General features: G+C 32.3%; 5 protein-coding genes across 7 annotated transcripts; 4 read left to right on the forward strand and 1 right to left on the reverse strand.

Annotated features, from left to right (window-relative positions):
- The first annotated feature begins 50 nt into the window (after nucleotides 1–50).
- LOC136783276 (zinc finger protein 271-like) lies at nucleotides 51–3,428 on the forward strand. Its single transcript, XM_066743312.1, has one exon. The coding sequence runs from the start codon at nucleotides 353–355 to the stop codon at nucleotides 3,074–3,076; it is 2,724 nt and encodes a 907-aa protein (XP_066599409.1). The 5' UTR covers nucleotides 51–352; the 3' UTR covers nucleotides 3,077–3,428.
- Nucleotides 3,429–3,508: 80 nt separating this feature from the next.
- Sirt2 (Sirtuin 2) lies at nucleotides 3,509–5,492 on the reverse strand. 2 transcript variants are annotated; one of them, XM_066743402.1, is made up of 8 exons: nucleotides 5,370–5,485; nucleotides 5,218–5,304; nucleotides 4,943–5,137; nucleotides 4,510–4,866; nucleotides 4,208–4,403; nucleotides 3,940–4,132; nucleotides 3,803–3,868; nucleotides 3,509–3,724 (listed from the first exon to the last, which is right to left on the reverse strand). In XM_066743402.1, exons 1-8 carry the CDS (start codon nucleotides 5,461–5,463, stop codon nucleotides 3,677–3,679), a joined length of 1,236 nt encoding a protein of 411 aa, XP_066599499.1. In that variant the 5' UTR covers nucleotides 5,464–5,485; the 3' UTR covers nucleotides 3,509–3,676. The 2 variants fall into 2 exon arrangements, with proteins under 2 accessions (XP_066599499.1, XP_066599500.1); XM_066743403.1 differs by having other exon boundaries at nucleotides 5,218–5,492.
- A 249-nt stretch (nucleotides 5,493–5,741) lies between these two features.
- Nucleotides 5,742–9,138, forward strand: Tsp96F (Tetraspanin 96F). The gene is made up of 4 exons (XM_066743430.1): nucleotides 5,742–6,043; nucleotides 6,124–6,435; nucleotides 6,496–6,759; nucleotides 6,822–9,138. The coding sequence occupies exons 1-4, from the start codon at nucleotides 5,978–5,980 to the stop codon at nucleotides 6,972–6,974; spliced, it is 795 nt and encodes a 264-aa protein (XP_066599527.1). The 5' UTR covers nucleotides 5,742–5,977; the 3' UTR covers nucleotides 6,975–9,138.
- A 190-nt stretch (nucleotides 9,139–9,328) lies between these two features.
- On the forward strand, nucleotides 9,329–10,558 carry ND-ACP (NADH dehydrogenase (ubiquinone) acyl carrier protein). 2 transcript variants are annotated; one of them, XM_066743457.1, is made up of 3 exons: nucleotides 9,329–9,592; nucleotides 10,026–10,148; nucleotides 10,250–10,558. In XM_066743457.1, the coding sequence occupies exons 1-3, from the start codon at nucleotides 9,434–9,436 to the stop codon at nucleotides 10,427–10,429; spliced, it is 462 nt and encodes a 153-aa protein (XP_066599554.1). In that variant the 5' UTR covers nucleotides 9,329–9,433; the 3' UTR covers nucleotides 10,430–10,558. The 2 variants fall into 2 exon arrangements, with proteins under 2 accessions (XP_066599554.1, XP_066599553.1); XM_066743456.1 differs by lacking the exon at nucleotides 10,026–10,148 and adding an exon at nucleotides 9,866–9,988 and having other exon boundaries at nucleotides 9,347–9,592.
- Nucleotides 10,559–10,893: 335 nt separating this feature from the next.
- Mob4 (MOB kinase activator 4) lies at nucleotides 10,894–13,480 on the forward strand. The gene is made up of 4 exons (XM_066743433.1): nucleotides 10,894–10,991; nucleotides 11,334–11,707; nucleotides 11,777–11,911; nucleotides 11,994–13,480. The coding sequence occupies exons 1-4, from the start codon at nucleotides 10,905–10,907 to the stop codon at nucleotides 12,091–12,093; spliced, it is 696 nt and encodes a 231-aa protein (XP_066599530.1). The 5' UTR covers nucleotides 10,894–10,904; the 3' UTR covers nucleotides 12,094–13,480.
- Nucleotides 13,481–13,490: the final 10 nt, after the last annotated feature.

Below are 13,490 nucleotides of genomic sequence, written 5' to 3' on the forward strand. Positions count from 1 at the left end.
TGCTTGTGTATATATTTGCATTTGCATATTCGTGTTGGTGTACTTTCAGAGTGCACTTCAGTTGACTTTAGCTTCAGGATCGGAGTTACGCTCAATATAACCTGTACGACGACAAATGCATAGCGACACTTTGCAAATAGTATTTGAAGACTTATAAATAATTGTTCTATGCATTAAACATAGGAGGTTATTGATATAACAAAACAAATTATACTGTAGTAAGGCATAAGTTGATTAACCTAGTGTCCAGCAGTAATGACAGGACCTAACTTAACCTAAGGTGAAACTAGATTGATAACAACTCCTGCACTCAAGATAATTATTTTTGAATATTTATTTTCCCTGTTACATAATGGAAACACACGAAAATGAGCAATATGTAACATTTCCACTTTCCGGCGTTCATGATGTTATACAAGAAAATATAATATCTCATGAGGAGATATGCGAGCCTGTTGATGAATGCGTACTTCAGGAGAGCCTTACGGAGGTAACTGTAGGTGATGTTAGTGCTGAAATAACAGAAGCACAAGCAGCTGTAGAGATTTTAACAGAACGCTCTGATGACGAAGATGAAAGTTCAGTGGTATACCCCATTTATATTAAACAAGAGGAACAACAGCAATACACATCTGGAGATGATGAATCTATGGCTGTAGAAGCTCTTAGACAGCTTGGTGGAATGTATCCTTGCTTTGAGGATAAGAAAATCAATTGTCAAAACTGTGGCAATCTTTTCACTCAACTTGAAATGACCAAGCATCATCTTGCATGTAATTCCAATAAGCTCTCCTGTACGATTTGTGGAGAAAGATTTGAAAGAAAAATAGATTTGAGCAACCATATCGTCTGTCATCAGGTCGATAGGCCTCATGCCTGTAGGACTTGTGGTAACTTGTTTAGATCTAGAAGCAGTTTACAAGCACACATGCTACAAGTGCATCAAATAGAAAGGCCACATAAATGTACAATTTGTGGTGCTGATTTTCAAAGGCCATCAAGCTTATCTAATCACATGAAAATTCATACTTATGTCGCTGGGCGTGCCTTGCAAAATCATGGGAACAACGCTCAAACGGAATTCAGAAAATGGTCTGATAACAATATTACAGAATCGTCAAGTTCGGCTACATCGTCGTCTTCGGTGCAGCAAATGCAAAATTACGACGTTTGTCACGTACACTGGGCGGTACCCTCTTATACTTTTAACAATGATCAATCAAATAGTGTTTCAGGTCAGCAGGAGAAGCTTGATCCTATGCAGGAGTTCACAGTAATGCCTAATGGAGAAGTCGCCCAATTCGAATACGCACAGCAAAACAATATAGATACCCAGATTAATCAAGAATACAATTTATCTTTAAGCTCTTTCAACAGCAACGACGCTATGGTAAAAGTAGAAGCATTATCATATAGTAATAGCGAGGGTAGAAGAAATTACGTGGTTGTGGAGGGAAACGATGGCAAGCAATACACCTGTACGCATTGCGGTGTGAATTTTTCACGTGCTACAGCATTAGCATCCCATGAAAAAATTCATTTAACCAAATCTTGGACTATGCCGATAGAGTGCGAATATTGCGATAAGCAATTTCAGGACGGCAATCATTTAGCCAGCCATCAAACAACTTGCACAAAAAAAATGCTGCAGGAGAGCATGGAACAGGGTGTACCCAATAATAAATGGGGCAAGCATGCATGCTCAGAATGTGGCAAAAAGTTTACAACAAAACAAAAAATGTTCAGGCACCAGTGGATACACAGGAAAAAGACTCATTCTTGTGAGGTATGTGGATCACAATTTGAGAAGCAGAATCAATTGGACGAACACAGATTATCAGCACATCCTGGAGACTCCCCATTCACCTGTACAGAGTGTGGAAAGAGCTTTGTATCACGTCAGGGTCTCTGGGAACACAGTAGGACCCATGCTGGTAGTCCTGCCCACTTTCACTGTGATACTTGCTCAAAAACATTCTCATCTCGCCAAGGATATTTAATTCATCACAGAACGCACACAGGAGAAAGGCCCTATGGTTGCAAATTTTGCTGGAAAGCATTTAGGGATGGTGGGACTTTGAGGAAACACGAAAGAATTCACACTGGAGAGAGACCACACGTTTGCCCACTCTGTTCCAGGGCTTTCAATCAGAAAGTAGTGCTACGCGAGCACGTTCGTTGGGTACACGCAGCTGGAAAGAATGAAACTGAAGTAACTGGTCCTCCTTACCCTTGTCCTCTTTGCGGAGCACTTAATCAGGACAGAGACGAGCTATGTGCTCATATTGTTAAACATTCGGATCAAATGATAGCCGAAGCTAAGGCGAAGACTAACAACAATGCTCCAAAAAGCAAACCAACGAAAAAGAGGAAATATTCAGCTGGTGCGTCTCCTAACAAAGATAACAGCAGGTTGAACTCGAGAAATGAACAGAACGAGGCTCTTCTCTCTATCACGGAACAAGCGAGCGAATCCCCAGAGAATGATGAAGCTTGCAAACATAATGACAATTCTTCCCTTCTTTCGGGAGAGAAATCCAGTAATACTTGTTTGGTAAATGAGGAGAAGCGAAACGAGAATATACAGCTTTCACACGTTAGTCAAAATCATAGAGGAGCTTTAAATGCTATTACGATGGAGAAACCTAATAGCACAATTCATATTGTATCTACTCAATCGGAAAATAATATTCTTCATTCGATATCTGCGAGCAGGCAAAATGAAATATCTGACATGCATTTAATAGATACATCTAAAAGCAATACACTACATTTAATAACGAAACAAAACGAATCGCTGCCTGTCTTGGCAATCCCCAATCCCGAGAGCCATGAGAATTTCTCCAGTCAAATTAGGCAAATGGAAGACACGAATTTACCGATAAATATAGTTAAATGTGAAAACGAAGATGAACAGGATTCCTTAATCCAGGATGGTGTGTCACAAGCAGCTGTGATTCAAGTTGTTCAATATCAAACGGAGAGCGATGATGGGGACGAAATGGTTTGCGGAATATGTGGCGAAGATTTTATCGATAAGAATTTATTAATGGAACATGTTAAAATTCATATTTAATTATTTCTGCTAATTAGTGTCCGGATTTGTGATATTTAATTATTAGAGATGTTAATTTCTTCTCTAATGTGTCTATTTTTCATTTTAGAACATTTGAGTAGAATATTTGTCATTGCTTTGCCATCGCTAATTTCTGTAATTAACGTTATTTATAAATGTCGAAGACTCAGTCTTCTATTAAGAACTGAACTGACGTTTAACATTTAAGAACAAAGTAATGTAAGATAGAGGACATATCCGTTTTAATTTATATTAGGAAATAGTTGTTGTTTCCTAGCAATTCATACAAAGAGCACTTGTAATGTATAAGTTGCAATAAGATTTACTGAAAATAAATTGTATTTTATTATTATTTATTTAATATATTTAAATAAAACTACTGGCCAAAGCCCTTTCACCTTTAAAGATTCAGTAAAGTTTTAGGTGGCATAATCGAGCAATATAAACAGTTTATTTTTTCCATTCACGATATACACTTTTACCGAAAAATATTTCATTGAAAAAAATGAATTACAAACCAAGCGGAATGCATTTTGATAAAATTATATACATTTACAGTTCAGAAAAATAAATAATATATAGATTCTTCAAGAAAAATATTTATTTTTTAATTCCGTCTTTGTCGAGTGGTCTCTTTGATGAGACATCCTGAAAGATAGTTACAAATAAATTTAGTTAGGTAAATTTTACTACAAAAGTCAGGATATTAATAATTACTTCTGGTACCTTTGTTTTCGGCATTTCTTTGTCCAGTCTTTCATGCTCTTTAACGAATAGTTCTTCCAACTCTTCCTGGAATATTAACAAAAATAATTGTATATCGAAATAATTAACATACAATGATAAAATATTATTGTGCTTACTCCCCAGCCCAATTTATCAGCCATTAATTTACAGCCAGTATCACAGTCCCCTAACCAGGCAACATCTCGCGCTTCCTTTGCATTTTTTGGCTTAAACACAAATCCCTCTTTGATTCCCAAAACTCTGGATAGATCATCTCGCATTCCAACCAATTCTTTGTTGATAAGCAAACGCGGGCAAGTTGGCTTTACCCTGATGAAACAATCATCTCGATTTTATTCATTTTTAAATTGCTTCGGCTTTAGAAATAAATTTTGTACTCTTTACCAGTCAATAATATTTGAAAATGGTAATACTTCTAATCTAGTTCCCATAACAATCAATAAATCAGCTTCTTTAAAATCCTTGTTTGACATTATGAGAAAACGCTCTGGTAACATTTCTCCAAAGAAAACTATATCTGGCTTCACAACACCTTCCTTGCACTGCTCACATTTTGGAATAACATCATTGAATACCTTTTCTATTAAATGTTAAAAAATGAGGAAAAACTGACTATTTATTAAAATATCTTCTGCCAAAAATAATTAGTTTTTAAAATGTTAAAAAAATTTGTAAACCAATAGTACCTTTCATCCATGGTAAATCATAAGCTTCTCTGCATTTCAGGCAATGGCCTTTCTCAAAGGTACCATGGACTTCTACTATTTTGTCTTCTGGCAGTCCTGACAATTTTTCAAGGGTGTCAATATTTTGTGTATAATGCCTGAGCAATAGCCCTTTTTCATGTAATAATCGAATAAAATAATGACATTTTGTTGGCTTAAAGTTTTCAGGAAGTAGTTCTTTAGCCAAATTAAAAAAGGGTTCTGGATTTGTTTTAAAATAATCCAGAGAGAACATAGCTTGTGGACTGGGTAAATTATATTTCTGTAAATTGTCATAAATGCCACTGTTTGGAGAACGAAAATCGGGAATTCCTGCAGCTATAAAATTTTAATTTATAATGGAATCATTGTGACAAAATCAGACCATATGAAAGTTTTACATCTTCATCCTTACATGTAGAGATACCAGCACCAGACATTGTAATGATTTTTCTCTGCCCAGTAGCTTGGATATACTCAATTATACCATCTAGCGTAAGTTCATTCAAAATTTTGTGTTCAGGCTCCTCATTTCTTCCTCTATCATTTAAACCTAATTTCTGTAAAAGAGCAGTACCTAGCTTTTCTATTTCACTCTCAGGCTCCTTAGCTTTAAAAATGAAAATGTACAATTATTAATTAAGTCAACCCATGCATATTACTCCAAAAAATTCAACATGTAAACATTACCCTTGTTCTCATTATCTTTTTTCTCCATTTTATCGGTATTCTTAAATAGTTTCAACAAACCACCTGCCACAAGACTAGAGTTTAATACCTGTAACGAGGTTTAATGAGAATTGTCAAGTGACAATTATCTATATGAACATTAGAAATACTTTCCAGGGATTTGACAACATGAAAATACAGCTGATTATTAACTCCCCTCAGACCCCTCCACCTTTCGTAAGTTGTCGAAATTCGGCAAAAAGACATATGTAGAAAGGGAACGTGAATAAAAAAAGCAGCAGTGGATAAGGGTTTTTCTCTAGGGATCGGTCTCAGTGCTGGCAGTGCTGCCAACCCTGTAGACGAAAAGTTTCGCCAAAGTGTCGCCGTCCCCAAGGAATCACCAAATAAGGAAGCTATAGAGACCGTGCACACCAACACAATGACAGTGAGATAAGAATGTATATTGGTGTATATGCATACTATCAGTGCAAACTATCGGTCAATTTTCGCAGTTTTTTAGTGTAATTTATTTATACGTATACAGTTATACATTGACACTTCGCTATCATTGTGTTGGTGTGTACGTCTTTATACTTAAAAACGGCGAACACGCTCTCCCCAAGTCCCCCAACCCTTCCTCTTCTCTTCTTCTTTGAACATTCTTTTTACACACAGTATTTATCAGTGTTTATATACTCATTAAGTCTGTCTTTTGGCTCCTTTAAAGATCTAATTTTTTAAAGGAATTTTCTTGTATAATTTCTAAGAATCTTTAAACATGGTGTTGAACGAATGTTACGGCTTTACAAAATACGGACTGATTTGCATCAATCTTATCTTTTGGGTGAGCCTTGTTTGAAACATTTTAAGGTTAAGTTTTCGTGTACTAATATGATTTCATTTATTACGTCATTTATATTTTAGGCCGTAGGACTAGCCTCAGTAGTCCTAGCGATATGGATGTTAACAGACCAAACATTTATGGTTTCCATAGCCCAGGATCAGCAGAATTTTAATTCTGGATTATGCATTTTATTGGTTGCTGGAGTTTTGATGCTGCTGGTAGCTTTCCTGGGATGCTGTGGTGCTTTCCGTGAATCTCAATGCATGTTAATTGGATTTTTCAGTTGCCTCCTTGTTGTAATTGTAGCTCAAGTAGCTGCTGCTGCCTGGCTCTATGCCAATAGCGACCAGCTTGAGAAACTTATCACAGCTTCCATCACAAACACTGTTAAGGTTGGTAGATAAAATCATAACCATTTGTAGTGGGTTTTAATGAAGTATAATTGTTTTTAGAATGAATATGGAGAAATCGAATCTCGTACTCAAACTGTAGATGCTTTCCAATCAGGATTACACTGCTGTGGTGCTACTAGTCCAAATGATTGGGCTGGTAGCAAATATGCATCACATGGTTCCTCTCAGCTTGGTTTGACTGTTACAGCAGATGCTAGTAATGTTTTCAGTGTCCCAGAGTCTTGCTGCAAAGATAGTAGTACCTGCCAATTTAACAGAACCTTTAAACTAGGAGATACCATCAGTCCTGCAATTTACAACGAAGTAAATAATACAAATTACATAGCAGGGTATAAGTAAAATAATAATGGTATTTCTTTTTGCAGGGCTGCACTTATAAATTGATTGAAGCATTAAAGAGCCTCAGTAATGTTGTTCTGGGCGTCGTAGTAGGGGTGGGAATATTAGAACTTCTTGGTTTGATATTCTCTCTTGTTCTTTATTGTGCAATTGGTTCTTCCGATCGGTACAAATCTTAAATGTCTGCTATATTATGGTAACAGTTTTTCAACATTTTTTTTTCTTTATTAACTACTGCAGTAATCAACAGAGCAGTGTTATATAAAATTATCATTGATGTGTCATTTATGTGCCAAGCTTCCAATCTCTGCCATTTTCACCCTTAAAATGTTATTGGTATTAAATGTTATCCACATCCAGGAAAGCAATTAATAGGGAATGTTAAAATGTAGATTTGCTGCTATCTTGATTAAGAATTAATTTTATGTTTTACAATTTTATAATTTTTCACAATATAAATTCAAATTAATTGATATTAGTCAAATAGAAAAAATATGCGGAAATGCATATTGTTTAAAAAATAAGATGAAAGATATTAAAACTAGTTAAATTTAATAATTTGTAAGGAATTTTGTATTAATTGGTTTTTGCACAAAGCAAACTCACTCGTGATGAGATTTAGATTAAGGTAGTTCTAACATCAAACCTAAGTTTCAAAAGAACATCCAATTTTTAATTTATATTAGTTATACTATTATTTATCTCTTAATACAGAAATTGGTATTCCATATTCATAACATTTTTGGGGAAAAAATATTAAAGGTAACTTTGTAAACTACTGTACAACGGGAGAGCATTGTGTCGGTAGAAATTACAATGGAGACAATCGAAATTATATTATTAGTGATGCATGTCTTGTGCATATTTGAGATCTTGTAGATGGAGAATAGTTAGTACTGACATTTTAATAAATGGTAGTATTCATTTAGAATTATATGGTTTCACTGTACAGTAGAATATGCAAGGGAGGACGCGGAAAGTTTAAATTGGTAATTTTATTTTTATTCACATACATCTAGAACCTAAAATAAAGACTAAATATTCTTAAAAGAAAGTATTGATAAAAGTCATAACTTTATGGATATCTTTCAATCAGAAATATAATTTGAATTATTTAATTTCAAATTATTTGTTCATACAATACATTGGTCAGCCCAAGCTCATAATGTTATTTTCATCAAAATTATTGACAAACTATTTTACAATTGTTGTATTATTTTGTAAAAAATACCTGTAAAACTTGGTCATTGACAAAAGAACTACCTTAAATAGTCTATTTTTTTCTACGATTATAATACTGTTTATTATAAAAAAGCTGCCAGTATTGGCAATTGATATTTTATAAGAGTGAAAAATCCATGACACACTTCATTTATTTATATTGAGATTTTCACAATTATTTTAGGAAATGTTTACAAGAAAAATTTTGGACAGGAAAAATCTTGGCTTTTTATGGTTTACACTAAAAGAAGCATCAAGAAAATGCCTTTAAACATTAAGAATAGTATTAATCTGTCATTAATCTATTGCTAATTATATGTGAAACTAATATAATTTTCCTGTCTACAACAATTTTATAAACATTTCTGCTCCTTTACATTTACAGAGTGTATGTATATCATAATGTTAAGGAGATATAAGTTATTTCGCTATTTCTTCCTTTCTTTTATTAAAAAGAAAATTTTATTGAACTTACTATATGGAGAAATGCGAAATTAACAATTTTTAGTTTTAAGCTTCTGTTAGGCCAAAGTATCAGACCAAAATATAACCACTTAATGAAGATTTATAATATATCTGGTCATAATAATATAATGTATCATTTTTATTTACAAAAGGAGAAAGAAAAATACTTTTTTTTATATAAAGACTGCACCGAGAGATAAAACTGACTTTATCTGAATTTTAAAGGCGTGTCAGTTGTTCGGAGAGTCGGAAAAAGAGATCTATATATCCATACATCGTTTTATAAAAAATATAATTATTTTATGCATATTTATATTATTATATGCGCTGCGACGATGCACACGATTTTATTTAGATTTAAATGACTGCCCAAGATTTATAATATATATAAATATTACATGCATACATACATATATATATATATATATATATATACACAAATATATATACACACTCGCACATACATACACGAAGACTAATTTTTTTTAATTTTGTAATAATCCTTATAATAATTTTCTTTTTTACAAAGTGTAAGAGCTTTCTTTATAGTGAGTTTATCTCCTCTTTTAAATGTACTAGATGTTCTAAACAAGTGTATTTTTTGTATTACCTAACAAGATAATTAAATGTAAATGCAGTTTCATCTGATTTTGTGTTATAAGGAAATGAGAAGAAATAAAATATTTCTTAGCAAACACACCTTTTATTTAACTTAGTTCACAGTTTTAGTTGAAATTTCGCGCCACTTAATATTTGCCGTTTTTATTTTATATACATAGAGCTAGGTACATACTACAGATGGGTTTTGGAAGACGAAAGTCGAGCGAGAGCGTCGAGAGCTTACATGCCTTACATGAAGGTTTGCCTTGGTTTCTTGGATTATTAATTGAGAAAGGACGGATTCTCTCTCTAGTCGATCCTATACTCTATAGTGCCTGCCTTGTTGTAAAATATGGCGTCCCTTGTGGGTTTTCGTCTTTTAAGCAGAAATGCCGGTTTTTTAAGAGATTCATTTGTTAAGATTAATTTGCGGGCGCCTGTTATTAAGCTTCAACAAGATAGACGATTTTTCCATTTTAGAATACAAAACTCTACATTACTCGTTTCTCAGGTAAACATTTTTCACACAGGGGCGAGTGAACACATTTTATTCGAATGCAATTCTTATTTTCTATTGACTATTATATAACAAAATTATTAAAAATCAATTATAACCCCTTATTTAAATTAATTCTTATAACGTATAATTCATTATATGATAATAAGAATTGAACCAAGAATAAGTCATCCTGGAGATACTTAGATTTGAAAATTCTCATTCTACTAGCTTATTAATAAATTGCATAAGTTAATTGTCTCCTGGTTTTTTTCTTAACCTATTTAGGTAAACAAACCCAACGTCAGACACTGTAGTAGTACAGATCATGATCAAAAGCGCTTTGATAACATTGAAAAGCGAGTTATAGAAACTATTAAAATTTATGACAGAATAAAAGATTGCACAAAGGTTGTATTTTATCCTTAAACTTCATATTGTTTTACAGGATGTGAAATCAAGGGTCAAGCAAGTACGTCACTACAGCCATAAAGATCCGTTAACACTCGATATTATACAACAGAGAGTGTCTTTAGTTCTTAAACTTTTTGACAAAATTAATCCAGATAAGGTACATTTGGTAGATAACTTGTTTGAGTCATGATTTCTACATACCTTAACTATACCTAATCCAAGAGAAGTTCTGGCCACTAATTTATATTTTTTATCTAGGTAACTAAGGATGCCCATATTATGAACGATTTGGGTCTGGACAGTTTAGACCATGTTGAAATCATAATGGCTATCGAGGATGAGTTTGGCTTAGAAATTCCAGACATGGATGCTGAAAGGCTAAACACAGTAGGAGAAATAGCACGTTACATTGCGGATAGAGAGGATGTTTATTCTTAGTCTGATCATTGATGAACCAAAAACAGTCTTTAAGATGCTACATTAAAAATAACATGCAAGCTGTTTATGTTTCTTGTATATAGATATGTATCTTTGCTGAACTATTCAATAAATGTTATAGTCCGGTCATTGTTCTATTTAATAAAAATTATGGGTGATTTACAAAATATATTAGTTAAATCTATACCAAGTTCATTTATGGAAAAAAACAATTATTTCTTTGCAAATTATCAATAAAATTTCAAAAAAATTGTAATTTGTATTCATATTAATGCCCAAAAGAAAATGTAAATTAATTAAATATGATAAAAAATTTAGACAATACAGAATAATTCATGATTAAAGAATGTTTTTTATTTTGTAATAAAGGTTACATTTGTAAATTTGTTACTACGGGCCGTTTTATTATTTAAAAGGGACTATAGTTTCTTTGTATCATACAGAATTGAAGGTAAAAACGTAAACAGTGTGGAAAATGATGGTAGTTGCCGTAGTTGACAAAATGAAGATGGCGGACGGTCCTAAGATCTTGAGAAGGAACAGACCAGGGACGAAAGCGAAGGTTAATCCTTTTTATTTCGATATTTATCATAATTTCGTACATTCCCTACAATATCCTTCATACCAAGCTCATTTTTATAATCAAATACATCCGTAATTTTTCATTGTTCTGAAACAAGAAAAAGTCAATGCTTTCTACCCCTTATTCTTGAAAATATTAAAATAAATCGATCATCAATTTTATTTCAAATCTAAATTAATCATGTTAACAATGGCGTGATTTTCTTTTCAGTATTTTTGTATATAACTATATCATTTTAGTAGAATTGAGATTTTGCTTGGAAATGTTTGCTAGTCAGATTTTGTATACAGGCTGTTGCAATTATATTTTCTGTTTATGTAGGATTTTAGTAGGTGGCCAGATGAACCATTTGAAGAAATGGACAGTACTTTGGTTATCCAGCAGTATATCCAACAGATGATACGAAAGGATCCGTCTAATCTTGAATTTATACTGAATATGCCCGAAGGACAGGATGAGGGTGTATGGAAGTATGAACACCTGAGACAGTTTTGCATGGAGCTCAATGGTCTGGCAGTAAGATTGCAAGGGGAGTGCAATCCGGAGACATGCACCCAAATGACTGCTACTGAGCAATGGATTTTTTTGTGTGCTGCTCACAAAACTCCAAAGGAGTGCCCAGCTATTGATTATACTAGACACACACTGGACGGAGCAGCATGCTTATTAAATAGCAACAAGTACTTTCCTAGCAGGTACTTACAATGTTTTAATTAATTATAATTACAAGAAAGTTTTTCCAAATATATAAATATATTTTTTAGGATAAGCATTAAAGAGTCATCTGTAGCTAAATTAGGATCTGTATGCCGCAGAGTATACAGAATATTTTCCCATGCTTATTTTCATCATAAGACAATATATGATAAATTTGAAAATGAGACTTATTTATGTCGAAGGTAAGTAATTTTATTTGTACAAAATTAAAAGAATTTACTTTACAGATAAATCAGCAAAATGATTATTTATTTATTGTTATAGATTCACTGCATTTGTCACTAAATACAACTTAATGTCAAAAGATAATTTAATCGTACCTATTCAGATATTTGAGCAAACCCAAAGAGATGAGCCAATATAGAGAGAAGGAGAGAGAGATTTGAATGACATTCTACAACTTTACTCTCTGAATACCTTTTAATATTACTAATATTACAAAACTTGCATCTTATTAATTATGCATGAAATTAGTACATTACACATAAACACATGATTTCATATTAATATTGTACATTTACATGAAATAATTAATATCACTGATTTCAATGAAACAAATTGGTGATAGAAATAGTAATAAATGTTATAATACTATCCTTATATCATATAATGATAAGTATTGAATATAATAAGCTTTTCTTCTTAAGTCTAATCAAAGGAATTGGAGTATCTCGAGAGCATTAAACGAACAAACCATTTTTAATTTATGATAAAATTTATCACTTAGTACCCAATCTCGAATTATAGGTTTCTATATAAAGAAAAATAATGTTTGTAAAATTAAAACATAGCAATATTGAAATATTGTCACTGTCAGACAGACGATTATTCAACTTAAAAAAAAGCAGTTAGATTATCTCATATTGTCCTCATTGACAATATTATGTATTACATTTGAAATCAACTTAGAGTTCGTTTTCTCAGATAAACCATTCATTCGACGACTATACTATTTATTATCTGAATATAGGCTAATAAGTTTGTTTGTTTTAGCTGTACTTTTTACATTTTCTGTCATTTTTACAGTGTCAATCCTATAGGAAAAATAAAAGAAAATACCACAGCCAAAAGTGTGTGTGTGTGCAAAAAGGTCAGTGAAAATAAATAAACTTATTGTAAGGATGTATATATATATATATAGATATTGTAAATATAAGATCTCGTATGTATTTAAATGTATACTCATACAAAATAAACTTTCTATGAAACAATTACAATTGTCAACAAACATTTTGCCTAAAAACTATGAATAGGTGTCTATTACAGATTTTGTATTGCTGAACCCAAGTATGATAGTAGAATTGCTCTACGACGTTAGAAATTGAATATGTTCAAGCCTAAATTGTCAGAAACTAGTTTAACTAACTGAATTTCAAGAGCTTTGTTTGTCTTGACGATTGAAATATTTCATTACATATTTTTTAACTAATAATATGGTGCTATTCTTGACCTATATAAATGTATTTTCTTATTAATCTAATAATTTCAAACTTAAATACTTCAAGGAGAATGGAATATATAATCAAATTCAACATTGTATTTTAAAAGTAATAAGAATAGCATAATAATGAAGTCAATAAAAATTAATTAAAAAACTGTGTTACTGAGATATATACAAGTTCTTGAAATCAGTTAAAAACTCATTATTTTACTATTTAAATTCAAATATCTCAAAATTCCAGCATGGTAAAGCAATTCTGCTAACCCATTTTGGTTCAACACTATAAATTCTTTTGAAAAACCATATAACAGATTCTATTG

Source organism: Prorops nasuta, unplaced genomic scaffold, assembly GCF_024137725.1.
Source record: "Prorops nasuta isolate Cenicafe-Biocafe unplaced genomic scaffold, Cenicafe_Pnas_1.2 PNAS00033, whole genome shotgun sequence".
Classification (NCBI taxonomy): Eukaryota; Metazoa; Arthropoda; class Insecta; order Hymenoptera; family Bethylidae; genus Prorops; species Prorops nasuta.

Coding starts and splice junctions, on each gene's coding strand:
- Tsp96F (XM_066743430.1), top strand. CDS start 5,978: ATGGTGTTGAACGAATGTTACGGCTTTACAAAATACGGACTGATTTGC. Junction 6,044..6,123: donor GCATCAATCTTATCTTTTGG/GTGAGCCTTGTT, acceptor TTTATATTTTAG/GCCGTAGGACTAGCCTCAGT. Junction 6,760..6,821: donor GTCCTGCAATTTACAACGAA/GTAAATAATACA, acceptor TTCTTTTTGCAG/GGCTGCACTTATAAATTGAT.
- Sirt2 (XM_066743402.1), bottom strand. CDS start 5,463: ATGTCTTTTTGCCGAATTTCGACAACTTACGAAAGGTGGAGGGGTCTG. Junction 5,305..5,369: donor TCATGTTGTCAAATCCCTGG/AAAGTATTTCTA, acceptor CCTCGTTACAGG/TATTAAACTCTAGTCTTGTG. Junction 4,133..4,207: donor TTTTCAAATATTATTGACTG/GTAAAGAGTACA, acceptor TTGTTTCATCAG/GGTAAAGCCAACTTGCCCGC.
- LOC136783276 (XM_066743312.1), top strand. CDS start 353: ATGGAAACACACGAAAATGAGCAATATGTAACATTTCCACTTTCCGGC.
- ND-ACP (XM_066743457.1), top strand. CDS start 9,434: ATGGCGTCCCTTGTGGGTTTTCGTCTTTTAAGCAGAAATGCCGGTTTT. Junction 9,593..10,025: donor CTACATTACTCGTTTCTCAG/GTAAACATTTTT, acceptor ATTGTTTTACAG/GATGTGAAATCAAGGGTCAA. Junction 10,149..10,249: donor ACAAAATTAATCCAGATAAG/GTACATTTGGTA, acceptor TTTTTTATCTAG/GTAACTAAGGATGCCCATAT.
- Mob4 (XM_066743433.1), top strand. CDS start 10,905: ATGATGGTAGTTGCCGTAGTTGACAAAATGAAGATGGCGGACGGTCCT. Junction 10,992..11,333: donor GACCAGGGACGAAAGCGAAG/GTTAATCCTTTT, acceptor CTGTTTATGTAG/GATTTTAGTAGGTGGCCAGA. Junction 11,708..11,776: donor AACAAGTACTTTCCTAGCAG/GTACTTACAATG, acceptor TATATTTTTTAG/GATAAGCATTAAAGAGTCAT.